The sequence below is a fragment of the Dunckerocampus dactyliophorus genome, chromosome 6, assembly GCF_027744805.1.
Source record: "Dunckerocampus dactyliophorus isolate RoL2022-P2 chromosome 6, RoL_Ddac_1.1, whole genome shotgun sequence".
Classification (NCBI taxonomy): Eukaryota; Metazoa; Chordata; class Actinopteri; order Syngnathiformes; family Syngnathidae; genus Dunckerocampus; species Dunckerocampus dactyliophorus.
This window is the reverse complement of record NC_072824.1, coordinates 28,405,520-28,431,362: the sequence shown is the minus strand read 5'-3', so window position 1 is coordinate 28,431,362 and position 25,843 is coordinate 28,405,520. Positions and strand designations below refer to the sequence as shown.

At 42.2% G+C, this 25,843-nt stretch overlaps 2 protein-coding genes across 4 annotated transcripts; both read left to right on the top strand.

Moving 5' to 3' along the window:
• Positions 1–1,236: 1,236 nt before the first annotated feature.
• Positions 1,237–3,983, top strand: LOC129183158 (ATP-binding cassette sub-family C member 5-like). The gene is made up of 6 exons (XM_054780085.1): positions 1,237–1,316; positions 3,000–3,124; positions 3,346–3,445; positions 3,550–3,600; positions 3,677–3,772; positions 3,844–3,983. Exons 3-6 carry the CDS (start codon positions 3,394–3,396, stop codon positions 3,981–3,983), a joined length of 339 nt encoding a protein of 112 aa, XP_054636060.1. The 5' UTR covers positions 1,237–1,316; positions 3,000–3,124; positions 3,346–3,393.
• Positions 3,984–5,434: 1,451 nt separating this feature from the next.
• On the top strand, positions 5,435–25,378 carry LOC129183233 (solute carrier family 15 member 2-like). Of its 3 annotated transcripts, none has more exons than XM_054780253.1 (24): positions 5,435–5,495; positions 6,132–6,328; positions 11,156–11,275; positions 13,394–13,493; positions 13,933–14,074; positions 14,150–14,239; positions 14,313–14,412; positions 16,526–16,616; positions 16,691–16,768; positions 16,962–17,044; positions 17,113–17,196; positions 17,274–17,363; positions 17,439–17,483; positions 17,608–17,640; positions 18,920–19,008; positions 19,112–19,193; positions 20,007–20,132; positions 20,205–20,369; positions 20,431–20,477; positions 21,817–21,924; positions 22,087–22,186; positions 22,259–22,402; positions 23,739–23,843; positions 24,548–25,378. In XM_054780253.1, the coding sequence occupies exons 2-24, from the start codon at positions 6,287–6,289 to the stop codon at positions 24,749–24,751; spliced, it is 2,268 nt and encodes a 755-aa protein (XP_054636228.1). In that variant the 5' UTR covers positions 5,435–5,495; positions 6,132–6,286; the 3' UTR covers positions 24,752–25,378. The 3 variants fall into 3 exon arrangements, with proteins under 3 accessions (XP_054636228.1, XP_054636227.1, XP_054636226.1); XM_054780252.1 differs by lacking the exon at positions 5,435–5,495 and adding an exon at positions 5,635–5,847; XM_054780251.1 differs by lacking the exons at positions 5,435–5,495; positions 6,132–6,328 and adding an exon at positions 9,038–9,094.
• The last annotated feature ends 465 nt before the right edge of the window (positions 25,379–25,843 follow it).

The window sequence follows — 25,843 nt, the reverse complement described above, 5'->3', positions numbered from 1 at the left end:
ATTGGATGATGCATGTGATGTTTCATTACCTCCGCCAAGCGCACCGCAAAGCGCAAGGCAGGTTATGCTTTTGCCGGGGTTTATCTGTTTCTTTGTTTGTTTGTATTCAAAATAAATGTGAAATGAATGTGGATTAAATTTTCAGGAATTGTGGGAAAAGGGTTATGGAAGAACTGATTACATTTTGGGGGTGATCCGGATCAGCGTCTGGGTCCAGGAATTTGTAAAGGATTCTTTAACATTGCGAGATAGGACCATTTTCGGCATTTGTGCATGTAACTCCACAAAAAATGGTCAGAGCACTTGGAAAAAAAATACAAGGACAAGTTTCCAACAGGTTCTACAAAACACCAAAGACTGATGCAAAAAATGGAGTATTATTATTTTGGTGTGAATCACAGTATGGGGGGAAACTATGGCGCTTGGTGGAGGTCAGCGCTCTCCGAGTGCTTCTCTAGTTGCAGTACGTAAGTGCAAATGATGAATTAAAAATAATGTTTCGTTATGTTCATAATATATCTTAAACATTGTTTATGTAAGGGTATACTGTATCATGCATATGCATTGAATATGCCAACCCACAGCGCAGAGCAAGTAAGTGGCTCATTGAAGGATATGAATGTATTTGTGGTCATGAGATACCCTGCATGCTCTTTATGCCAGACGATTGCATGTGCTGTACATATGCAGTAATTACGCAAACTCAGAATGTAAAGCAAGTGACTAATAGAAAGAGTTTTGAAGTGTTATGAAACTTCAGTAAACAAAACAATTGTTTATTCTTGTGACAGCATGGGGTAATACGCAATATCATGTACATTATGGCACAATTTGTTTAAAAAGTGAACATGGTTGTTTTCTCACCTTGATAAAGCACAGCACACGTCATTAGTTTCAACAACACAAATTACATCCGGTATATTGTGTATCAAAGCTATTTTACAATTTCAGTTTGGACAATATTTGTATTATTGCAGTTTGCAGAGGTACGGGTAGCTAAATCAGACCATAAAAATATCGGAAGCACCTTTCAGTATGACACAGAACAACTAGAGTGTTGAATTTGCAAAGTAACTTTTTACAGGATGTGAATTCCGCAGATCTAGAACATCGCCACAGAGAATATACAAAAAAAGACACAATATTAGATAAACACACACAATGTAGTCAGTGACGGAGCTACGGGGTGGCCACCCCAAGGCTGGGGGACAATTTTGACAAACAGAACATGTTCAGCCTAACCGCCGTTTCCGCTCGGACGCATGCACTGCAGCACACAACTTGCAAAATTCTTGCATGAACTGCAATCCGTATAGGTAAGTTTTCCATGATTATTTTGCTCTGTTCCGGCAAAGTTTTCTCACTATGTTGACTTTGACTTTAATTCTGAAGCGTGATTCAGCACATAAATCTGTTAAGAATGGAAGCTCTCTGTAGCAGCACGAGTGAGCATGTAAACAAAGAGTGCCGATTGGCATCCACTTCCGTGTTATGCCCTGCGCGTGAATCCAGAAACTATGCATTGAAAACATGTACTCGGCACACTGCTCAGCTATTAATTGCTCTAATAATGGCCATGGTCACCCCTGGTCACTCTCCGGCCACCCCACTGGCAATACAGCAAAAAGTAAAGAAAGAAAAATACATTTCTAATTACTGTATCAATATTCTACGGGCCCATACATTTTTCTCATACATTACTTTTTTCATCAACCATTTTAATTCATACATTTCCTGATTTTCCAAATAATATATAAACATTATACATACAATAGATTTTCATTTTTTTCATCCACAATTTTAATTAATATATCCATTTCCTGTTTGTAGTCTGATAAAACAAAACCAATAAATAAATAAATAGCTTTTTCCTCATTATCCAAACACTATATGAATATCATATAGGACAACACATTTTTACCAATTATTGTTTTCATCAAAAATGTTAACTTATAAATATATTTTATGATTTATTTTCCAAATACCATATAAATATTATATGTCCAATCCCTACAAAATACACAATTCATTTTTCACGTACAATTTTAATGAATATATACGTTTGCACGCACCTCATTTATATAAGAAATGTCACAAACAGTGACTTGTTCTGTTGTATGAACGACAACAGGTGATTAAACAGGTTAGTTAGGTTCCTGCTGCCATCTAGTGGCAGAGCATTGAATTGTCCTGCTGTCACTCCAGCATGAGGTAGCTGGCCTACAGTAGATAAATCAACAAAGATACATTATTTGTACTACAGAAATCATCATTGCCGACCAGTTGAGTGAAATGAGATCATTTGTCACGACACACCTGATGATCTCTCCCTGGCTAATGTCTTTCTTTGAGTAGTCCATTCATTCATTCAATACCAAAGACGTGTTTACGTTTTTTTAAACCTTAGCTCGCTTCCTTACGGATGTTTGCACAGGAGGCAAAAAGAGATGATGACGAAGTGCAGAAGGTTACGCATTGTAGGGAAATTTTAATGCACACATTGAAAATAGCAACTAGTTGATGGTGTTTTATTTGTAAATAAATGGTTATTTTGGTGTTTTTTTGTGTTGTTTATGCTGGTATAGTTGTTTAGATATTTGAGCTGTCACAAAAAAAAATAAAATTGTGTCAAAGTAAAAGTTCTGCTTGAAATGTAACTTTTCACAAAAAGCTGGTTTTCTCCCTTTTTTTAGTTGGGAACGGATATTTTCCTGAAACTTACCTATGTTCTTCTGCTGATTACTAAAGAATGGAAAAAGGTTTTTCCTGATGAAAGAGGGGAGTCTAATGTTTCTTTTGGTAGGTTCCATGTTTATATAGCCATAGAACACAATATTTTGTGGGCCTTGAAAGATCATCTAAAATGGCCGCTACTGAAGGGGGTGTCTTTCGAAAAATGTCTGGGATTGAATGAGTTCAAGGCAATGATTGTAGATGATGGAGATCAATACCCAATATAATACTTAATGTCAAGCCCTAATGTTTCATATGTCCATCAGTATTTGGAGTTCTGTGACGACATCCTGGTTCTGGAGAACGGGGAGGTACTGGAGTCGGGGAACCATCAGGCTCTGATGAAGGCGAATGGACGCTACGCTCAGCTCATCAGGTGGAACAGTCCAAGGTCAGATTGTGCTTCTTCATCACCTGACATGTTTACCATCACATTAATAACATACACCTACCGGACACTTCATTAGGTACACTTGCATAACCTCACGAGAAGGGCAGTTGTCCCTAAATAAGGCGAGCAAAGTGTTAGGAACTGGTGTCACAGTGATAGACTGTTGTGATAGAAAAAGCATAGTTGATGAGTTGTCACAGGTGTCTTCTTCTTGCTGACAGACTCAGACAGAAGAGGAGGAGGCTCCGCCCCAGCACGCCGCAGAGGAGATGGGGGAAGTGGAGCTGAGACATCGTTCAAACAGCGGCATCGTCAACCAAGGTCAGCAAACACCTGGGAATCCATCCGTCAATCATCTCATCCCTTGGTTGGACAGTAACAGTACAAAGTTTTACTGAAGGCCCTGACGTCTGTTTTCCTCCCAGCCTTCGACATAACAGACGAATACGAGATGGGAGTCACAACCAGCACAAAAGGTGAGTGGTTGTTTAGTTAGAAGACATCATTCTCATACGTTCACGTGTCAAGTCTTTCCATGTATCTCCACTGCAGCATCTGAGGGTGCTGACCAGCTGGTCAGCCAGGAGTCCTCCACAGAAGGTGCTGTCTCCTGGAGAACCTACCAGCGCTACTGCAAGGCAGCGGGAGGTAAGAAGCACACACACACACACACACACAAGGTAGCGCATGCCCAACATGTCCGGCGTCCATTTCTGCAGGTTACATCATCATCTTGATCACCTTGCGGAACGCGGTGGTGATGATTGGATCCATGGCCTTCGGCAACCTGTGGCACTTTTTCACACAGGGACATGTAGCTTTGGATATGTTCTCCCTTAATAATAAAAGTTTTATTTAAAAACAGCATAAAGTGTTGAGTTGTGTTGTCATTGACTGATATTTACATTAGTTTGATGATGTGAAACATTTACTGTAAGTGGGACATACATGCAAACAAATAAGAAATCAGGAGGGTGCACTCACATGTCCATTTTGAGTGTAGTTATTTATTTAAAAAATGAAAATCTTAAAATGAGATTTGTCTATTTTTCTACTCCAAACTCCGGGTTGGAAAGCAAAACATGCTAATAGAAACATCCGGAGTGAAAATATTTAAGTGTACTTGATAGCAGTGAGGATGATGAACGTATTTTGAAGTAAAACAATAATGTGTTTGTCATTTATTTCCAAAAGAAGGAACATTGATGAGTTTTTTTTATTGGAAAAATAAATAATGGTGAAAGTGCTTGTGCTGTGCGGATTGATACTGAAATATCGATACTTCTGATACCAAGTCTCCATGCTCTAAAATTGATTTTCCGATCAAAATATGGATACTTTTGATACTTGAGTCGTTTGAGGTAGTGTTTGTCTGTTGATACTTTTGATACTTGAGTCGTTTGAGGTAGTGTTTGTCTGTTGAAAGGATGACCGATCGTAAACACTAGCCACATGTGAAATGTGAATAAAGTTTTTAGCATTTATTTGAAAGGTTTTGTTATTTGACTCATTCCCTTTTTTATTGTTTAAAATACCATTTTCACATATTTTACATGATTTTTGTCCTCCTGTTTTTGTCTATGCTGGACATCTACCTCAGTATACTGAGGACCGGGGACCGGGATGTCTGGGCTTCCCTGCCGAGACTGCTGCTTCCGCGACCCGGACCCGCATAAGCGGAAGAAAACTGATGGATGAACACAAATAGTCAATAATGATACTTCATATGTGTAATATATTGGAGGTTATTTTATTAGTGGCTCTTATTCAAATTCTTTGTTAGCGTACGGATGCTTCTATCGTCTTTATTCAACAATATTAAGTATGTAAAAACGTACGCAATGCACGTAGCGCAGACGTAAAGGTCATGTGCGTTTATGTGGAGCGGATATAAATAGAATAAAAGACATCACAAGCAGTGATATTTGAATGTAAACCACCCAAAGATCTACGTCCCACTGTAAATATAGAACATATATTTACTACATTTATGTACGTTGTACATGTATATCGGGGGCACCCACTTTTTCAGAAGGGCGTGTCATGCTTGGACGGGTATTGTAGATTATACTTTCCCAACATGCGACTGAGGAAAAACAGGCCGACAGGATGGAGACGCATTCTGCTCATGCGTAGAACTGATCGCGTACAGATTTCGTAATGACGAGGCCAGGCACTAGGACCCAGAGGGAATGGCCGCTCAAGCTGAAGCCTGTTTCCCTTTTAGATCTCTCACAAGCTCATCGATTGGCTGTTCTGGGTTTATTTTTTTGCTGACGTGTGATTGGCCGTCCCCGCTGTCACTCCAAGAGCGCGTGGACCTGCTCACCAGTGTTTTGCCAGTTGGCCAGGAGTCGGTGTTCATCTATCTGTAAGTTGGCAACATGCCGGCCCTCTCTTTTTAATACCAGAACTTTAATTTATGTTAACGTCTTCTACTGATTCTTTGACTGATTCATTGCTTTTATGAAGCACTTGGCTCTCATCAAAGGACGCTATGTTGCACATGTCCAAGCTTCCAAGTCACATGGTGCAGTCCTTCCACTGTAGAAGCAACACAGACGCGTGCTTCACATGAGTGAAGCCTCGTGTCCTCCAGCCTGTGTGCCACAGAGAGGCCAGGAACAGGAACACATGTCAATTTACCCTGGCGACAAAACTATCAACTTCGTTTTTTTCTACCTCGTGGCAGGCGTAGGTGGCGTCAAACTGAACGACATACGGTACTTGCTCACGGTGCAACGAAACGCAAACACGACACATTCACAGCAAGTTAACGCGTCACGTAAATCAGCTACTTGATAAACAACAACTAAGCTTATTTCCAGCCATTTCCATTACCTTCCAGTAATGCAACTAAGTAAATAAGTAACTAAGTAAATATTGTGTTTGTTTGACATGGCATGATACATAAAAGATGAGAGTGTTTGTAGATTACAGCATGTAGAGCTGCACAGTATGTCTCATCTAACATTGTAACATCGTATTGTGTTTGTTCATTTTTCAGATCCCCAGCGACCCCCCCAACGCATGAAGGATTTGTTCTGTCTTATGTCTTTAGTCAAGGTTGCGGGATATAAAGGCTGTTATTAAGGCCACGTGTGATTGGACGTGCATCATCGGGGCAGGTTGGCACAGCATCTACACTTGGATTGGCTTGGAATGGGCCGGCCTGGACACCAGCTGGTCTGTGGACCCAAAAAGGTTGGGGGGTCACTGTTTTAAACCACTATTGCTATTCTTATACAGTATATATATCTTTTTGGTAAAAACTAAATGTAATTTACTCCTTTCATCCACACTCACATTGTATGTGTGTTTTGAAATGGGTATTTATTCTAGCATAGCGTCATCCCTTGACACTTCTCGTTTCTCTCTCATCAAGGCTTTTCAAAAATACATAAATTACTAAATCGTGCTGTTCTGAGGTTGATCACGGCCTATTATTAGACAAAAACCGTAGCGTAGTGGTGTTATTTCATGTCTAGAGGGCTCTAATGATGTTTAAAAAGTGTATTTAGAAGGTTGTAATCAGGTTTTCTATGTCTTATATGTCTTATTTTCTCGTATTATGTCTACTATATTGGGTAACAGGAGTGTAAAGGTGACTGTATGGGTGTTATTTCATGTCTAGAGGGCTCTAATGATGTTTAAAGGTTTGGTTTAGTTTATTTGAACATGAAGGTTACAATGGAATACATCTCGTGAATCATTTTTTGACAGTTCCACATGTCCAAAAGGAGTAGGAAGAAGCAAAGCTTATTTAATCCTACCCCCCATCCATTCTACATCTAGTACAGTACATGTTGTTCACTTCCTGGATTCCATGTCATGTTTTCAGTGATAGTCAGGATAATACATAATAGATAACGGTGAGATAGCCCTCCCTCCAAAAAAAGAAAGAACATTAATAATAATAATAATAATAATAATGACAATACTAAATAAATAAATAAAAAAGAACAAAGCTTTTTCTTTTTTTTTTTTAAACACAACAAAGAAAATTATATATATATAAAAAAATAATAATAATAATAAATAAAAAATAAAAATAAAATAAAATAAAATAAAAAAAAATAAAATAACAAACCTGACAGAACAATCAGGACTCTTCTGCCTTGTATTTAGCAATGTGTATTTAGAAGGTGGTAAACAGGTTTTCTGTGTTTTATTTTCTCTTATTATGTCTACTATATTGGGTAACAGGAGTGTAAAGGTGACTTTAGGGGTGTTATTTCATGTCTAGAGGGCTCTAATGGTGTTTAAAGGTGTATTTAGAAGGTGGTCAACAGGTTTTCTATGTTTCATTTTCTCTTATTATGTCTACTATACAGGGGAATAGGAGTGTAAAGGTGACTGTAGGGGTGTTATTTCATGTCTAGAGGGCTCTAATGGTGTTTAAAGGTGTATATAGAAGGTGGTCAACAGGTTTTCTATGTTTCATTTTCTCTTATTATGTCTATTATATAGGGGAATAGGAGTGTAAAGATGACTGTAGGGGTGTTATTTCATGTCTAGAGGGCTCTAATGATTTTTAAAAGTATATTTAGAAGGCAGGGGTGTATTTAGCCATTTGGGGGCCCAATGCTTGGTTACGAAAGGTGAGTACGTCATTGAGACCATTTTCCTCCGAGATGTGTGTCAGGCTAGTTAGATGGCGTGTTCGTTTCATTTCATGTTATTGTTTCTCATCTACTAACAAGTGTCAATATGAGAACGTTGTCATAATTCCTAAAGTCCTTCAAATAGGATGATTGTTTCCTAACAAGGGAATCATCTCAATGCTTTCACTGTCATTAAATAGAAGCAACATTTCATACAGTTGCGCATCTTTGATTAAGTGTCCCTCTCAGCTTCATCCCTCTTGGCTGTCTAACTTCAGTAGTTTTGATCAAATCTGTTGTCCTCTCGCCTTTGCTCTCTTAAGGCTAACTCTGCATCAGCTTTCTCTTTTGCTCACGTTTTCCGGACCACTTGGTCCCCTGAGTCCAGTTGTGGTGTGATCTGGGTGATGAAGAACTTGGTTCCAGGTAGTCGCTGGGGTTTCACAACAATTTGCCTTCAAAGGAGTCAAACATTTGCATTCTGTATTTGTCTCCCTGCGCACCGTCACCCGTCCACTCTTGTGTACGTGATGACGACGCTTGCATCTTCATCTGCGACTGAGTGCGGCGGCCAGCGGAAGAAAATACGAGCGTCTTCATCAGAGCTAAAGGATACGGCGGGAGACAAATATAACGCCAAGCTGGTTGTGAGGTTTGATTTTTTCCAGGAGGCATTTTTTGTGATTGAAATGTTTGACTCCTTTTGAAGGCGTATTGCTGGGAGAACTGGACCAAGTGGGGGTTAAGTAGCTGTTAATGTACTACACTGCTGATGGGGGGGGGTTGTCATACAACTTCGTGTCAAACAATACAAACTGTCCCTTTAAGACTAACAAGGTATGATGTACTTGAAATGGGAGCGAAAAAATCAATAATTGTTTTTTATGAGACGTTTTGGGGGCAATTGCCTGTTTTACCTCATGCTAAGTCGCCCCCTGTTAGAAGTAAGCAAAACTCCATTTGTGAAAAATGATTTCTACTTCCTGGAAATTCACTTGCAATATTCTATTTTGGAGAGCAGACAGGAAGTCCGTGTGTTTGGCGGTGAGTGAAGAGAAATAACTTACTTTTGACTTGGACGGTGCATACAGCATAGATCGTGTATTTTGTCATTTGGGAGGTGTAACCTCCGTGACGTCATGTTTGGGCTCCCCCAATGAGGAGTGAGCCCGAGTCCGAATCCACACCTGTTCAACCCCAGCGCTTCATACCGCACGAGCGTCAGCAGCGATTGGAACCTCCCGGCGAGATTTGTCTGCTTGTCTGCCGTGTGCAGGTGTGAACCTGTGTGATGCTCGGATGCGTGCATCCCTCCTCTCAGCAAATGTCACTGACTTGTGTCGTCTGTCCCCGTGTGGTGTTGGAGGTATGGTATGGTAACTGACAGTTGATCCACAGCAGGTGTGATCTTCTTAGAGTCGTATGGTTTCCGAGCAGCGCTGCGTAGGAGACGGGTCCTGTCAGCGCTTTTCTCAGTGGATGGTGTCTCCGGACACAAAGTTGCTCTCTTTGGAATGCTTTTTTCAAAGGTTCCTTTGTTTTGTTTTGTCGCCCTTGAGATTTGGTTATCGGCCTCCCAAATGACACCTCATCTCCAGCAGCACACGTCCAACCAGCAGCTCCAAAGGCTCAAAGAATGTTTGCTTAAGATCTTTCGTGTTTTTACAAGCGTTCAATTAGGACACCACGCTTCTATTTACTGACACATGGCCGCAAAACAACATATTGCAGGGGTGTCCAAACTGTTTCTTGTTTTTATTGGCCCGCAGCACATTCTAAAAATATAATTTAACAAGGAAACCAAAAACAAAAAAGCAAAAATCTGCAGTAATAAAGTCAAATTATTCAGACAAAAATCTAATCTAATCTAACAAGAAAAACGTTGGAATTTTATGACAATAACACAATATTAAGAGAAAAAAATTGTTTAATTTTAGTAGCATAAAGTGGAAATATAAAAAAAACACACATTTTGGAAAATGAAAAAACAACAGCAGAAATGTAAAAAAAAAACTATTTTACAAGAAAGTCCAAATATGAAGAGAAAAAAGTTGCATTTTAACCAGAAAAAGTCCTCATTTTATGAGAATAACGTAATATTATGAGGAAAAATAAAGTCATTTTAGGAGCATTGATGAAAAAATCTGTTTTTTTGTAAAACGTCATAATATTATGAGAGACAAACAAAACTAAATAGTGTTGTCATTTTTGGAAAAAAATTTGGGGGTACATTTTTAATATTATGGGAATAAAGTCCAAATATTATAGAAAATAATAATATACAAATAATAATTCAATAATAATAAATACATTTAAAAATATAATTATTATTATTTTTAAAAAATGACCAGAAGACAGTTGAAATAGTTGGAAAATGAAAAAAAACAACAAATGGAAAAAAACAGCAATAATTTTCTGAGAATAAAGTCAAAATATCAAGAGAAAGAAGTTACATCTTTAGAAGAATGAACTCGGAACGTTATGAGGAAAAATAATGTCATTTTAGTCGCATAGAGTTGAAATATTAATGAAAAAATATATTTTTTCAAAAGTCATAATATTATGCGAAACAATAAAGCACATAAAAAGTTGTCATTTTTGGAAAATTACGTTAGGGTAAAAGTTAAAATACTATGGGAATAAAGTCCAAATATTATTGAAATGAATAAATCATAATAAAAATGATAAGTAAATAAATAAATAGTCCAAAAAAAATTCAAGACGGAAGTTGAAATAGTTGGAAAATTACAAAAAAAAAAAAAAAAAAAAACAGGAATGGATAAAACAGCTGTAATTTTATGGCAATAAAGTCAAAATATTAAGAGAAAAAAAGTCTTATTGTAACGAGAAAAAGGCTGCAATTTGAAGAGAATATACTGGTGATATTATGAGCAAAATAAAGTCATTTTATTTGAAGTAATGACTCCTAACCTCGACGATTGACTGACACGTGACACGCTGCCGCTGAGTGGACTTTATGCAGATTAAAACATTCACCAGGAGAGGGCGCCCGACACTAACTAGTCTGTCAAGTGTGCTGTAGGCCAGGGGGGTGTCCTCACCCTCTCCATCCAGGGCCACATGGGTTGGGGTTGGGGTTAGGGTTAGAAATGATAACTTTTTCTCTTTAGATGGCATAAACAACGTTGTTAATAATGAGTGAAATATACAGTACAGGATATACAGTAGATATACAGTATGTAGTGTAGATGTGTGTGTGTTTTATCTTGGAGAGTAACGTGTTTGGTGGCCTTGGTCGCACATGTAGCGCTTTGATACGAAAGCCAGGTGTCTTGAGTCTGTGCCAACAAAGCAGGTAAGTTGAAAGCGCGACCTACGTGTCCCATTTACAAAAGGGGGCCAAAGTGAGTGGTCACGCATGGTGGAATAGTCCTAAATGTGGTCATGTCTCTGTGGTGGATCTCAGGTTGCGACCCCTCCAGAGAAGGAGACGTCTGTGGTCGAAGAGCCGCCACCACCTGATGCCAACATTGGTTCCTCTGCCCATTCTGCTGCCGAAACCCAGGACCCAAGTGGACCACCGAAGGTGAAGCTCCATCTCTCCACTCTTCTCTATGACTTCTTACTGTCTTTCTTTCTCTTTTGAGTTGTTGTAGATTGTAACTACAGTTAGGTGATTGCTAATGTCACTGACCGCTCTTGGTTCTGTTCTCAAGTATTTTTGATGCTATCAAAGCTGCTCACCTCTCCAATCTGTGGACCCTGGTTGGAGACCCGCGCAGGGTGCAAAGGCGGACCACGCAGGTTACACGTACTGTACATGCACAGTACATACTTCTGCTATTGAAGCGAATGACTTGCAGTCTTTTGCCACGTTCAATGTTCCTGTTTCATTGCGGTATTGTATTGTGTGTGTATATACATACGTATGTACATGTTTATGTACAGTATATACAGTGTTTCCTCGCTCTATCATGGTTCACCTTTCTCTGTTTCGCCTATTTTTTTTAGTGCTTCTTTTTGTATTTATTGTATGAAAGCTGTTACAGGTCGAGCCTGGCCCTTTAAGAATAATTGCATTGTGGGAAGTTGAGTGTCTATCTCTTCCCACTCTCGCCTGTCTGCACCGCCCATTGTTTTCTGCGTCCTGATTGGTTGTAGATCATTGTCAATCAATCTCCTTGGTGCCGTCCCACCATGTCTCCTGTGTCATTGCTAGCTTGCTTGCTAGCTTGCTTGCTAGCTTGTAAATGAATCTTCGGTTTGTCTGCAATATGTTTTAACAAGGATACAAAAACGCTACAGTACAGCGGAACAGCGCCAGGACAAAAAGTGAAATACCCGTGAGTGACTCGATCATTACTGTGTCCAGCCTGTAGGTTGATCATTCAAATACAAAGAAGTTTTGAACTTTTTTGAGAGTGTTTATAGAAGAGAGAAATGTGCAAAAATGCCTGTCGGAGAAAAGTGTATCAAGTGTATGGTGCGGGGGTTTACAGCCTTAAAACATGTATAATCGCTTATTGGGTGCTATTTTGGAAACCTATGCCGTGCGATAAACGCCTGCTCAGTGAGAACACCAAATGCAGAAGAATACGTGCGTTCATCGTACTAGTATGTCAAAAAAAGTTGCTAGATTTGTCGCTAGTCGCCTTTGAGAAAATATGTCATCAAGGGGGTTTGGAATGTCGCCAGATTTAGCCACAAAATCGGCAAGTTGGCAACACTGACCCAGAGTAGACAATAGCCGGCTAAATATAGAGTCACGACAGTCCTTATTGGCTAAGGCAGAACCCGCCCATTGTGTCCTGCGTCCTGACTGGCTGTAGACCATTGTCAATCAATCTCTTTCCTGCCGTGTGCTGTTGTGGTCAATAGTCACCAGCAAACTAGCTAACCGAGTGGGCTGCTTGCTAACCACCAATAAACAATAGAAAAAGAAGAAGAAGCTAACTGGCTTTCGGGTGCCATTAACCATTTTAACAAGGATACAAAAACGCTACAGTACAGCGGAACGGCGCCAGGACGGTGAGGCACGGTCAGAGGAGTCAAATGCACGTGAGTCACTGAATAATTTCTAGTTTCCAACCTCTTAGGTTGATCATTAAAATTCAAAGGAAATGGGAACTCTGAGCGTATTTAAACAAGAGAGAAATGCGCGAAAATGTTAATGCCTGTCTGAGAAAAGTGTATGGTTACAGCCTAAAACCGAAAACAGTTTTATTGTCATATGCACAGTAAAACAGGTAGTTATACTATGCAATGAAATTCTTATTCTGTTCATTCTCCCTAAAAAAAAAAAGAAAGAAAACACAAGAAAATGAATAAGAACAGAAGAAACATCAATATAGAATAACTGGAAACAAATATACTTGGCTACTTTGTGGATTTCACTTATTGCAGGCTATTTTGAGAACCTATCCCCCGCGATAAACGAGGGAACACTGCATATACATGTCACCCGCCTGCTTCACACTGGCCGCACCGGGGCTCGAACACAGGACCTTCATAACGGGAGATGAGAGCGCTGACCGCTTGGCCAAAAGCCCGGACCGGCGACCGAGTGTTCAGCGCAACAATAATTATTGAATTAAGGATATCTGCTGTTTATGTTGCTGCATGTGCATGCTTATCATCCTTATCGGAGTTTCCAGTGTCAGTGAAAATGTGAACCGTTTCATTTGTTTTTTTCTTCTCTTTTTAGAAAGTTTGGTGGAAAGACTGGTGGTCAAATTACCCAATCAGCATCTGGTTCATCGTGGTCCATGAGTTCTGTGAAGCTTTCTCCTTGGATGGCATCAAAGGTACTGAAACAACATTCTACGTGGCGGGCTTAGCAAAGACTCTGAGCACGTAAACCCTGAGATGAGGGAAAGTATTTGTCCGAACGTTAGCGGTTTTCCTCACACTCCGTAGCTAACCTGAGTAAATGATTCAGCCAAGGATGGAATGTGAGGTGCTTACCTGTAGAGGTAGGGGGCAGGGGTCAGCCCCTGTATGGCGAGAGGCGCAGGAGAGCCATGAGAACATCATGGAGGCTGCAGAGAAAGCCTTCAGGTGCAAGCTGCGGCCCGCAAAACAAAACAACAGAGAAAGGAGCAATAATTTTACGAGAATGAAGACAAAATATATAAAAAATCAAGTCACAATGTAATTAGCATGAAGTTGATACATTTAAGACTGAAATGAGTCGTGATATCATGAGGAACAAAGAGCGCTTGGTCATGTTGAGTGTGTTGACAGCGGTGTTGACGCTCTACTTCCTGACGTACCTTCACTGGGGCCAGGACCTGTCCACGGCCGCCTACCACGCCTTCAGCAGCCTCTGCTACTTCATGCCCATCGTGGGAGCGCTCGTCGCCGACTCCTGGCTCGGGAACTACAAGCAAGTCCTCACGTTTCACCACTCAGAAGCATGTGGAAGCAGCTGAGTATGAGCAACGTGTGTTCTGTCCCACAGGACCATCTTCTACATGTGCATCGTCTATATCGTCGGTCATGCGGCCATGTTGTTGAGCGCCATCCCTCCCTTGGGCGGCAGCATACACATGTACGTTGCCAACATGCTCACGTTTACTGCTGCCTTCTCAGCAGCGATGTTGACTTGATGGTGTGTCTGCCAGAGCCTCGTCCCTGCTGGGTTTGACCCTCATCGCCTGCGGAACCGGCTGCACTGACGCCTGCACGTCCGCTTTTGGAGGAGACCAGTTCCAAGCGGAGCATGTAAGTCACCACGTGACATCGTAGTGTGATATCATCGCGTCAGGTGACCATCAAGTTAACACAGCAGACACCAGTGGAGCTTGAACATTTGAACATTCATACAAAGTCATCAGAAGGACTCATCATCTTTAATTGATGGACTTTAAAGTGCTTTATTTTGTTAAATGAACTCAATGTTGCCATCTTATGTGCACAGAAACTGAATATTAAAATAAAAGTGGCAGCAAATAAAAGTGTCAATTCAGCTGTAGTCTTAGGCTGAATCCCAATTCTGCCCCTTAGGCCTTCCCCTTCGTCTTCCCCCTTCCCCTACCCCTTAACCGAGGGCCAGGGGGAAGCAGCCACTGAGAAATGGGACACCACTTGATACTCATTCAACAATTGTATAAATCTTATCAAGAGTCGTTCCGAGGTTTAAAAACCTCCCTGTTTTGGCCTTGCTCTCCTCCTGGCATTGATGTCCTCCTTCAGATTGTTTTGTAAGAAAGTACAGAATGTACGGTGAAAAAAACAAATTACAATTACATCACCCGGAAGGGGATTGTGCCCCTGTTATACCCTCATTCAAATATTTGACGGACTCCTGTAGTACATTTGTTCCTGCCGTCTGTTAAGTACCATTTAACATCACGCCAACATCTGCATGTGATGTACAGTACTAAAAGCTTGGATTTTCACTTTAAATGTGTTATATATGTTTAAGCATTTGATTCCGGCGTATCCAGAAATACATTGAGAGGAGCAGGTTACAGGTTTACAGCGTAATTGTTGCACATAGTTGCCCCCCAAGTATTGATTTATTTGTATGATGTGTAACAAATGACTGTTTACGCCTGTGGATCATAATACATATTTACGTTATAATACCTACAGTATGTGTCAAGTTATTATCTGTTCAGTTTATGAGCAGCGGCTGGCGAGCTCTTAACTGCATTACAAATGAAACAAAGGACCACCAACCAACCAACAACACATTTAAAGCGAAGAAATGCAAGATTGTATACACTGTCTACTTTGGGTGCTTTGTAGTTACTAATAAAGCTGACAAAAAGTATCACTTTATTAACATGCTTTCCTTGGCTGTCAGGCTCTACAACACCTGCACCAGCTGAACCATGTTGTAGTCTTTACTTGCGTATCTTGCTTGCTGCTGTAACAAGGGAATTTCCCCGCTGTGGGATAAATAAAGAAATACTATGCCTGCTGTTAACTAGCGGCTCGTACACAAATTTTAGCTTGCAGTTCCAAGCAAAAAAGTCAGCCCAGAGACGGCTAGCTTCTAAAAAAAAACAACACTCGTTAGTTGGGACACTCGTGGTTTGCACTGTATAAATGACAATAAAAAATACCGGCAGTGCTTCAGTTCCTTCCCGCTTCTCTCTGGCATGTCGTAGTCGGAGACAATTCCAGTGACAGCGACAGTCCACACAAATAACCTTGGTCTTGTTGCAAGAGCCATCTGCCAGGGCTCTGAAGCAGAACTTAACCAAACAAAATACCCCTTTCTTTCTCCTCTTTTGCTCAATATTTGCTCCTGCTTGTAGCCCCACGGTGACCGCTACTTCCTCAAACTACGGCGTCGGGTCAAACAAGACGTGTGCACGTTGATCGTGTGTCAAAAACAATATTGCTGTGAAAGGGAATAACTTGGCGTTACATTTGAGAGCCCTAGCTCCAACGTTTTCACTTCCTATAACTCTGGCATTTGGTACATTCCCTTTTTGGCTGGTGTAATTGTAATTTGTTTTGCTTTTTCTTAATGTGTTTTGCACTTCTCGGCCACCGCAAGAATGACATTTGTTGCATTCCGACTTTTAACTGTAAATACAATAATAATAGTCATAGTGTGCTGACAACAAACAGAGTAAAATACATGGGACAACATTAGGTTCCAAAAGTTGAATCAACTTGGATAATGTGGTGTGCTGTCCACGTATGGCCATGTTTTATTCACTTATTTGGGATGGTAAAACAAGAAAAGGGTCTTTTAAGGTGCTTTGCAGGACGTGCACCTCAGACATCTCATTCTCGTTGTGTCAGGGTGCCAAAATGTGGTAAGGTTCACTTCTTCTTTTGGTACCTCAGTGTAAACTTAGGTGTTTCCTGTTTGCAGGTGAGCAAGAGGGAGAAGTTCTTCTCTATCTACTTCTCGCTCAGAGGCGCCGGCAGCTTCTTGGCCATCATCATCGTGCCCATCCTCAGAGGTCAGGTCCTCACCTTCTCTCTGACCTTCGCTTGAGTGGTATCACGGGCGCTGAAGGTGTTTCCTCCCCCGCAGACAAGGTGCAGTGTTTTGGTGACGACTGCTTCGCTGCGGCCTTTGTTGTCCCCGCTGCTTTCATGATCGTGGCTTTCGGTGAGCGCCTTTACGAAACTGTATTTTTTATACCAATATACTATTGAGATGGAAGGAAAAGTAAGAGCATATTTCTGTCCACGCTTGAAGCACATTTAGTCCTTTGGTGGGCTTGAAACGCTGGGGAAATGGCGACGCTTTTAAGTGCCAGCAAGCCTCTCCGCATCAGCATGTTGTTGTTGTTGTTGTCCAGTTGTGTTTGCAGCGGGCAGAAGCCACTACAGGCGAGAACCTCCTCAGGGGAACATCCTGAAGGAAGTCTGCAAATGCATCGGGGTGAGTCAATAACCACTTGTTCCCACCTGATCGTGACGAAGCCTCCTGATTTTGCTTTCTGCCTACAGTTCGCCGTCACGAATCGCTGGAGGCGGTCCAAGCATGAGTCCAGCAGGAAGCACTGGCTGGACTGGGCTGAGGACAAGTACTCAGTAAGAGTTTATAACATGAAGTAGGACCGAGCTCACGCGGATATTTTGTGTAAGTGGTTTTGTTTTTGCGTCAACAGAAGCGTCTGATCTTGGAGATCAAAATGGTTTTCAGTGTTTTGGTGCTCTTCATCCCTCTGCCCATGTTCTGGGCTCTGTTCGATCAGCAGGTGCCAGAACTCGACCCACTTAAACTGCTGTGGAGTGGGCGGGGCCAAAGCTAACAGTGCGTTGTTTGATTCCAGGGTTCCCGCTGGACGCTGCAGGCCACCAAGATGAACATGAGCATTGTGAGTCCGTCAGTGGAACTTTTACCACAACTTTTACTTTATCAAGTGCTCAGCAACTTCCTGGTACATTCATCAAGTTCAAGTTTATACGCTTGCTGACTTTTTTGTGTGTGTGTCGTCACAGGGGGCCTTGTCTGTCACACCCGATCAAATGCAGGCAAGTGCCAACACACTGACTCACTCTCACCTCCTCTGGAGGAAAGTGGTACTACAGGACGAGCTGCAGGCTTGAGCAGTCAAAGTTTACTTTCACTGAAAATTCGTTAAGATTAGTGATGTGTCGTTTTTGAACGAATCGACTCTAAGAGCCGGCTCTTTGAAATGAACGACAGGAACCGGTTTGTGTTTTTGATGTGTGGCAGCGTCTCTGTGTCCACACTGAGCAGGGGGAGGGGCGGGGTTAAACACACGCTGTGGAGCTTTTAGTGGCGATTCGTTTGTGAGAAATTTGCAAGAAGAGATTTGACCTAATTTGTCTCTTGAGATGGGTCTTTGTTTTTATAATATGACATTAGAATACATTTTTGTAGCTGTTCGGCGAGGTTTAAATAAATCAATTTCAACAATAAACATTCCATATTGTGTATTTTTGTCAGTAATTTATTTTACACTACAGCGTTCCCTTGTTTATCGCGGGGGATAGGTTCCCAAAATAGCCCGCAATAAGTGAAATCCACAAAGTAGCCAACTTCATGATTCTATATGTTTCAAGGCTGTAAACCCCCCCCACCATACACTTTATACACTTTTCCCAGACAGGCGATAACATTTCTCACATTTCTCTCTCGTTAAACACTCCAAAAAGTTCAAACCTTCATTTGAATTTTAATAATCAACCTTAACGATCAACACAAGAAATTATGAAGTCGCTCCTGTGACCGTGCCTTTTCATCCTGGCACTACCGAAGATTCATTTACAAGTTAGCAAGCAAGCAAGCTAGCGATGACACAGGAGACATGGCAGGACAGCACCAAGGTGATTGATTGACAACGACCTGCAGCCAATCAGCAGAAAACAATGAGCGGTGCAGACAAACGAGAGAGGAAAGAGATAGACATTCAACTTCCAAGAATACGATCCTTCTTAAAGGGCCAGGCTCGGCCTGTAACAGCGTTCCTACGCTGTAATAAAAAAAAAAAGAAGCGCTAAAAAAATTCACGAAAGGTGAATGGAGCGATGGAGCGAGGGAACACTGTACACATAATTTGGTAATTCATTCATTCAAGACAACAAAACAATCTGAGGAGTCACTTGGGAGCCAAAAGAGCCGTCTCTTTTTAGTGAGCCAAGCCAAAAGAAACAGCTCTCAACAAAGAGGAGAAATTTCCACCACTAGTAGAGATACGCCCAAGCAGCTCATCGCTGTTAGCATTTTACTGCCAGTAAAGCAGAATTCATCTCTTGATTTGCGTGTAATTGTTTTCTTTTTCCACAGCTGCTGAATCCTCTACTGAATGTCTTCTTAGTGCCCATCTTTGGCTTCGTCATCTATCCGCTGGTTGACCTCTGCGGCATCAAAACGTCGTCAGTTCTTTTCATCTACATCTGGCTTTCTTCCCACACCGCGTCACCGAGCAACGCAATCACTTCATTAACCATGACGGCCATGTGTTCTCTGTTTTTTCAGGCCGCTGAGGAAAATGGCCGTCGGGATGGTTTTTGCAGTGCTAGCTTTTGGTGTCGCAGCCCTGGTGGAGGTCAGCCTTATGGTATGCAGTTATTTGATATACAACACACTGGTGTGAAAAAGTGTGTGCCCCCTTCCTGATTGCTTATTTGTTTGCATGTTTGTCACACTGAAATGTTTCACATCACCAAACGAATGTAAATATTAGTCAATGACAACACAACTCAACAAGTCTTCCAGTCCTCAAGAGCATCACACTACCACCACCACATTTTACTGTTGCTATGATTCTTTTTCTGAAATGCCAGATGTAATGGGACACACACCTTCCAAAAAGTTCAACTTTTGAGTATTTTCCCAAAGGTCTTGGGGATCATCAAGATGTTTTCTGGCTAAATTGAGACGAGCCTTAATGTTCTTGTTCAGCAGTGGTTTTGTTTTTTGCCCAGTGTCTTTCTTATGGTGGAGTCATGAACACTGACCTTAACTGAAGCAAGTGAGGCCTGTTGAGTTCTTTGGATGTTGTTGTGGGGTCTTTTGTGACCTCTCAGATGAGTCGTGGCTGCGCTCTTGGGGTCATTTTTGTCGTTTGGCCCCTCCTGGGAAGGGAAGGTTCACCACTGTTCCGTGTTTTGGCCATTTGTGGATAATGGCTCTCACTGTGGTTGGCTGGAGTCCCAAAGCTTTAGAAATGGCTTTATAACCTTTTCCACACTGATAGATCTCAATTCATCTCAGTTATGTTATGTTTTAACATTAATGTTCCACTTGGCAACATTTTGTACGTGAGAGGTACAGTAAAAGAAGATGAATACTTATGTATGGCGTATTTTATCAAAAGAGAAAGTCCACACAACAGCACCTGTTGAAGTTGTCGTTGGTCTTTGTGTTGTAGAAAACGATGGTGGAGCCAGCACCGGCTGGGAAGAGTCTCCTGCAGGTCTTCAACCTCAGACAGGGGGACGTCCGTCTTGGCTTTCCTAACGGAGACCCTTTTCCTGATCCGATCCCTTACCTCCAGGTAGGAAAGGAAATGCTGCTTTTGAAGCTACTGAATGAAGACCACGATGAAGTATTTGTGTGTTGGTGTCAGGACCCTCCTCAGTACGTGACCCTGCCACTGGGGGCGCCCAGCAGCAACATCAGCATCGACATCAGCTTCAACGGAGCCTCTTCTGCGTGCGACGTCACGTTTGCCCAGCAGGAGGCGTACAGTCTCATCCTGCACCCGTTGGCCAATGGAGTACAGTGCTCACTGGTGAGGGACTACACAAAACCACGTGAAGGTTCCCGCAATCACCACGTTTGTACTTCCTCAGGTGCACGATGACATCAGGAAGGATGACGAAGGCGCTCCTCTTCTCAGGTACAGATGAAGATATTCATACTTGTTGATTCTGGTGTTGTCTTTATGCTAAACCAGGGGTGTCAAAGGGCAGCCCAAGCCGGGTTTTTGTTTCTTATTTATTGACCTGCGGAACATTCTTTTTCAAACAGTTCAAATATTTTAAAAAAATGATGAGAAACAAAACAAAATCAAGTTGTCATGTTTGTCAGATTAGGTTAGGGAACAAGTTCTAATCTGATAGGAATCAAGTCCTAATATTACAAAAGCACAATTTACAAGAAAGTTTAAATCATTGAAAAATAAAAAAACAGCAGAAATGGAAAAAAAAAACAGCTGTCATTTTGGGAGAATAAAGTCAAAATAGAGTGAAAAGTCATAATCTAACAAGAAAAACAGTGGCAATTTTACAGGAATAAACTTGTCAAATGAATAAAAATGATGTCATATGAGGAACACAGAGTTGAAATATTCAAGGAAAACAACGTGGTAATAATGGTACAAGTGGTAATACAATGTTCCCTCGCTCTCCCGCTGTTCACCTTTTGCTGACTCACTGTTACGCTGATTTTTTTTGGTGCAAATTTAGTGCTTTTTTTTCTTGCAGTGTGTGCGCTGTTACAGGCTGAGCCTGGCCCTTTAAGAAGAATTGCATTGTGGGAAGTTGAGTGTTGTAGTTCTGTGCTGTAGCGAAGCGGCAGTGTCTCGCCCTTCTCTCTCTTCTGTCTGCACCGCCCATTGTCTCCTGCTTCCTGATTGGCTGTAGACCACTATCAATCAGCCTCCTCTGTGCCATCTCCTGTTGTGGTCATGGCTGCCAAACTAGCTAACTGTGTGAGCTGCGTGCTAACTGCCAATACTGTAAGCAATAGAAGAACAGAAGAAGCTAACCATGTGAAGAAAATAGGACAGGAGAAATATGTCCAATAAGGATACAAAAACGTTACAGCCAGGACAAAAAAGCACGGTCAGAGGAGTGAAATACATGTGTGTCAATTAGTATTTGATTGTGTCCAACCTTGTAGGTCCATCATTACAACTGAAACGAACTATGCACTTTTTGTGTGTTTAAACAGGACAAAAAAGTGTATGACAAGACAGAAATGTGAGAAAATGTTCATGCCTGTCTGGGAAAAGTGTATAAAGTGTACGGTGGGAGCTTTTACAGCCTTAAAACATACATAATCATTGGAAGCTCATCAAGTTGGTGCATTTCACTTATTGCGGGCTATTTTGGGAACCTATCCCCCACTATAAACGAGGGAACACTGTGTTATAAGGAATTCGTTCAAATAGTATCAGAAGAAAATGTGTCTGTGCTCAACTAAGCTGGGGCTGACTGACCTTTGTGACCCTCCAGATTCGTCAACACGCTGCCGGAGGCGGTGAGCGTCACAGTGGGACACGAGATGTACAACGTGCTCCCCGATTACAGCGTCTCCACCCAGAAGGCGGTCGCGTGGGGAGAGTGAGTTGGCGTGACATCACTTCCTGCCTCCCTTTTTGCACAGATTGTCTATTTTTACTTCTAAGAATGCACGTCTTCATCAATCAATGAATGAATGAATGAATGAGAGGTTGGACTGGAGTGCATTTTGGACACTTGTATGCGTCCTTTTGTGACTTGCAGGTACAACACGGTGTGCTGCAGGTCCAAGTCACAGACATGTTCAGACCTCAACCTCGGTCTTCTGGAGTTTGGAGCCTCCTACACTTTCATCCTGGGGGAGGTCAGGAAGCTCACCTCTTGTGTCCTGTCCGTCCTGACAGAGTCCTCACGACGCTCTCGTGTTTTCTTCCAGGATTCAGGTAGGGTGGCGGCCCACAAGATGGTGGATGTGCAAGCCAGCAACGTGAGCATCGCCTGGCAGATCCCCCAATATCTTCTCATCACGGCAGGGGAGGTCATGTTCTCCGTCACGGGACTTGAGTTCGCCTACTCGCAGGTTAGTAGACGAGACGATGCACGAGTGAGCAGTATAGAAGATGAATATCCCCGTACGTTATCGTTGTAGTTGTGTATCAAATGGTGTACCACAAAGAGATTCATATCCCTACTTAACACCGATAAAAACGTATTTCTATCTGTTCCACGAATGGCCCCTTGCACCACACATTGGACACCCATGCATGTTTTGCCAGGACGGTGTGGTGCAGCGAGGCGACAGAGGATTACCGTAGTGATCGCGTTCTACCTTCTTGCCTCTGTTGCTCAGGGGCTGGGTTGCTTTGTGGAGGGGTTTTTACACCTTTCAGACGTGCATTGCACGGAGGTACGGTGATGGAGCTCACTCCCGCTCACCTGCTCGGCGGACTCTTCACCTTGCGATGTCTTGTATTTAATTACCAACTGGAGTGAATGCATGATGCAAGAAACACTTCCATGCGCACCCTTACTCGCTAATCATGTCAGGAAATTATCGAGACAGATCTCTTCAGGTGTGTTGTGAAACAGAACCAGTGGTCGCCAGTACTTGAAAGCTGGCACCGAGCCGAATGCAATGAGCGTCCAAACATCTTCGTAGCTTGATCTGACAAATTGATCTCATGTAGAATGACTACAGCTTTTGCTTGGACATCAACAAGCAGCAAGCAGATGTTCAATTCCGATGGAAAAACCTGCAACACGTCACTCGCTGACGCTGTGAACACAGCAACGTGTGAAGCAGGTGGGATGGCAAAGTGTGCATAAAACACTAAATATGCACTTCCGATAACGCTGTGCACACAGCCGCTTCCATGACTATTATCTTTCATAGTAGCAACGCCGTACTTCAGTTTTGATTGGCTTTTCTCCAAACAAGAAACCTCATCAGACCTCACCTACTAATTATTGGAACAGCACATCAGTAGGGTGAAACACCCGTCTCATGACGCTCTAAAGTTTAGAGTTAAAGTTTAGTTTCAAGTTGCTAACATGCTAATAGTTTAGAGTCTAAACTATTAGCATGTTAGCAACTTACATAGACAATATTTTCATGTTCAATCTTAGCCTGCTAACAGTTAGCATGTTAGCTTTTTCAGTATGCTAATGTTAGCATTTAAGCCATTTTCATATGTACAAACTAGTAATGCAAGCTAGTAATGCTAACATGCTAGCAGCTAGCATGTTAGCATTACTAGCATGCTAAAATTAGCATATTAGATTTTTTTGGCTATTTTCAAAAGTATAACTTACATAGGCAGTGGTTTCGTGTTAGCATGCTAGCATCTATGCATTAGTGGGTGAACAGCAGGTTCTTGTGTTGTGTAGCTGAGACTGTGCCTGTTTTCTCCCTGCAGGCCCCCGCCAACATGAAGGCAGTGCTGCTGGCCGCGTGGCTGCTCACCGCCGCTTTCGGGGACATCATCGTGTTGATTGTGGCAAAGGGGGCAGGACTAGAACAGGTAGGACACAACACTTCAAAACTGAAGATCATAAAGAAGAGACTCGGGAGTGTCTGTGGGGAAGAAAGACTACGGCGTCTCGTCCACCCCCCTCCAAACCCTCATGAGAATTCACTCACTTCACATCTTTTTTTTTTCAAACAGATATCCAATAACTTTTTTCTATCTACTTTTTTATGTCGATGTAAGTGTAGTTTGTGCACACGTGGGGGTTTGAAGGACTGGAACTAATTAGGATTTGTGGATTAGTCCAAATGAAACATAATGATATCACTACTATCAGAAGAACCAGAGCATAGCATTGCTGTGGCCCAGCAAGGTGTACTGTATTCAGGCACACGCTCCGCCACGGAGATCTCTGGCAAATCCTTTGCACTTTTCAAACGCCGCTGCGCTGGCGTTCCCGGTGGCAGATAAGGTTTTTGTGTGCTCCATGGTGAATGTTGGTTTACAAGTGAGGTCAGGGGAAGTTATGATAGGCTGTTAGCATCACAGGCAGGAGAAAAAAAAAGGAGTGCTTGATTTGCTCACCTGCACAGTACGGGTAATCCTGCCTCATTGAAATGTTATTTTAATGTATAGTTATCGGAGCTATTTTTAATGTGATCGGATTTATCGGTATAATGTCCAAATTCCCTCATATCGGCCCGATAATTCCCCCTAGTGATCCCTTTGCCTGAGCTCTATCTCGTGTGCTTTGGCAGTGGGAAGAGTTCCTGTTGTTCGCCGGCCTGCTGCTGGGCGTGGTCATCATGTTCTCCTGCATGGCCTGCTTCTACACGGACGTACAGCCTGAGTACCTAGACCAGCTCTGCCCGGAGGGTGAGGACAAGCGACGCGCGGGCGAGGACGAGCGTGAGGGAGAGGACGAGCACGCTGCAGAAGAAGAACATAATAGAAGCCCGTAGCAGACAAGAGCACCAATCTGTAGCGACAGCCATGTTTGTGTAATCTACATTTGATCTGTTATGATGAAGCAGGTGGAACACACGAGCTTGGTGTGTCTTATATAGGTTAGTGAAATCTTTGTATTTTCAAAATGTAAAGAATGAACATCAAATGTAAGATTTTTGCGGCCCGTTTCTTGAGATGCTAATGGTGGCCTTCGTTAGAGTTATACAATAGAAGTACTGTACACTTCAACGATGATTGCCCCGGTTGTCACTTGAATTTTGCAGAGACTGGTTGCCTGGCAACCTCATCAAACCACCCGCCATGCTGACATACTAGAACACACCCACACACCCTTGATGGACACAAGCTGGAACCAGTTAAATGCTAACACATAAGTACACGCTGATCCAGTTAGGAAGGAGTAACGCCCCTGCATGGGCGGGACTCAAGGATAGCATATCACAGTAGCCACCTCCCAGTTTTTAGGGCAGAGGTCCGGCATGCTGTACTTTGTGACATCTTCCAGACACTTTCATCAGTAAAAGGTTGAAAAGACACCGATCACTCTTCTTCTCTGAAAAGCACGTTGAATGACATTGTGTATGAATTGTCCTCTAGAAATAAACTTGCCTTGCCTTTTAGTTGTTGTGCATATTTTGATTTGTATTCTTCTGTTTTCAAATGAAGCATGTTGGCCAAACACTAACAGTCTGGAGAGCAGAAAGACCTGGGTTTGATTCTCCCTTGGGCATTTCTGTGTGGAGTTTGCATGTTCTCCCCGTGTGTGCGTTGGTTTTCTCCGGGTACTCCGGTCTCCTCCCACATCCAAAAACATGCTTAGGTTAGGTTAATTGGTGACTCAAAATTGTCCATAGGTATGAATGTGAGAGTGAATGGTTGTTTGTCTATATGTGCCCTGCCATTGGCTGGCCACCAGTCCAGGGTGTACCCCGCCTGTCGCCCGAAGTCAGCTGGGATTGGCTCCAGCATGCCCTCGCAACCGTAATGAGGAGAAGCGGTATAGAAAATGGATGAATGGATGGATGTTTTCAAATGATATTTCCCACTCTTATCTTATCTTATAATCCACTATGTGCCCCTCCGAG

What these genes read in the sequence shown, in the direction of transcription:
- LOC129183158 (XM_054780085.1), top strand. Translation starts at nt 3,394, where the DNA reads ATGGGGGAAGTGGAGCTGAGACATCGTTCAAACAGCGGCATCGTCAAC. An exon ending in CAGCGGCATCGTCAACCAAG is followed by an intron (nt 3,446 to 3,549) that starts GTCAGCAAACAC and finishes TTTTCCTCCCAG; the next exon opens with CCTTCGACATAACAGACGAA. An exon ending in AGTCACAACCAGCACAAAAG is followed by an intron (nt 3,601 to 3,676) that starts GTGAGTGGTTGT and finishes TCTCCACTGCAG; the next exon opens with CATCTGAGGGTGCTGACCAG.
- LOC129183233 (XM_054780253.1), top strand. Translation starts at nt 6,287, where the DNA reads ATGGGCCGGCCTGGACACCAGCTGGTCTGTGGACCCAAAAAG. An exon ending in TGGTCTGTGGACCCAAAAAG is followed by an intron (nt 6,329 to 11,155) that starts GTTGGGGGGTCA and finishes GGTGGATCTCAG; the next exon opens with GTTGCGACCCCTCCAGAGAA. An exon ending in TCCTGGCTCGGGAACTACAA is followed by an intron (nt 14,075 to 14,149) that starts GCAAGTCCTCAC and finishes TCTGTCCCACAG; the next exon opens with GACCATCTTCTACATGTGCA.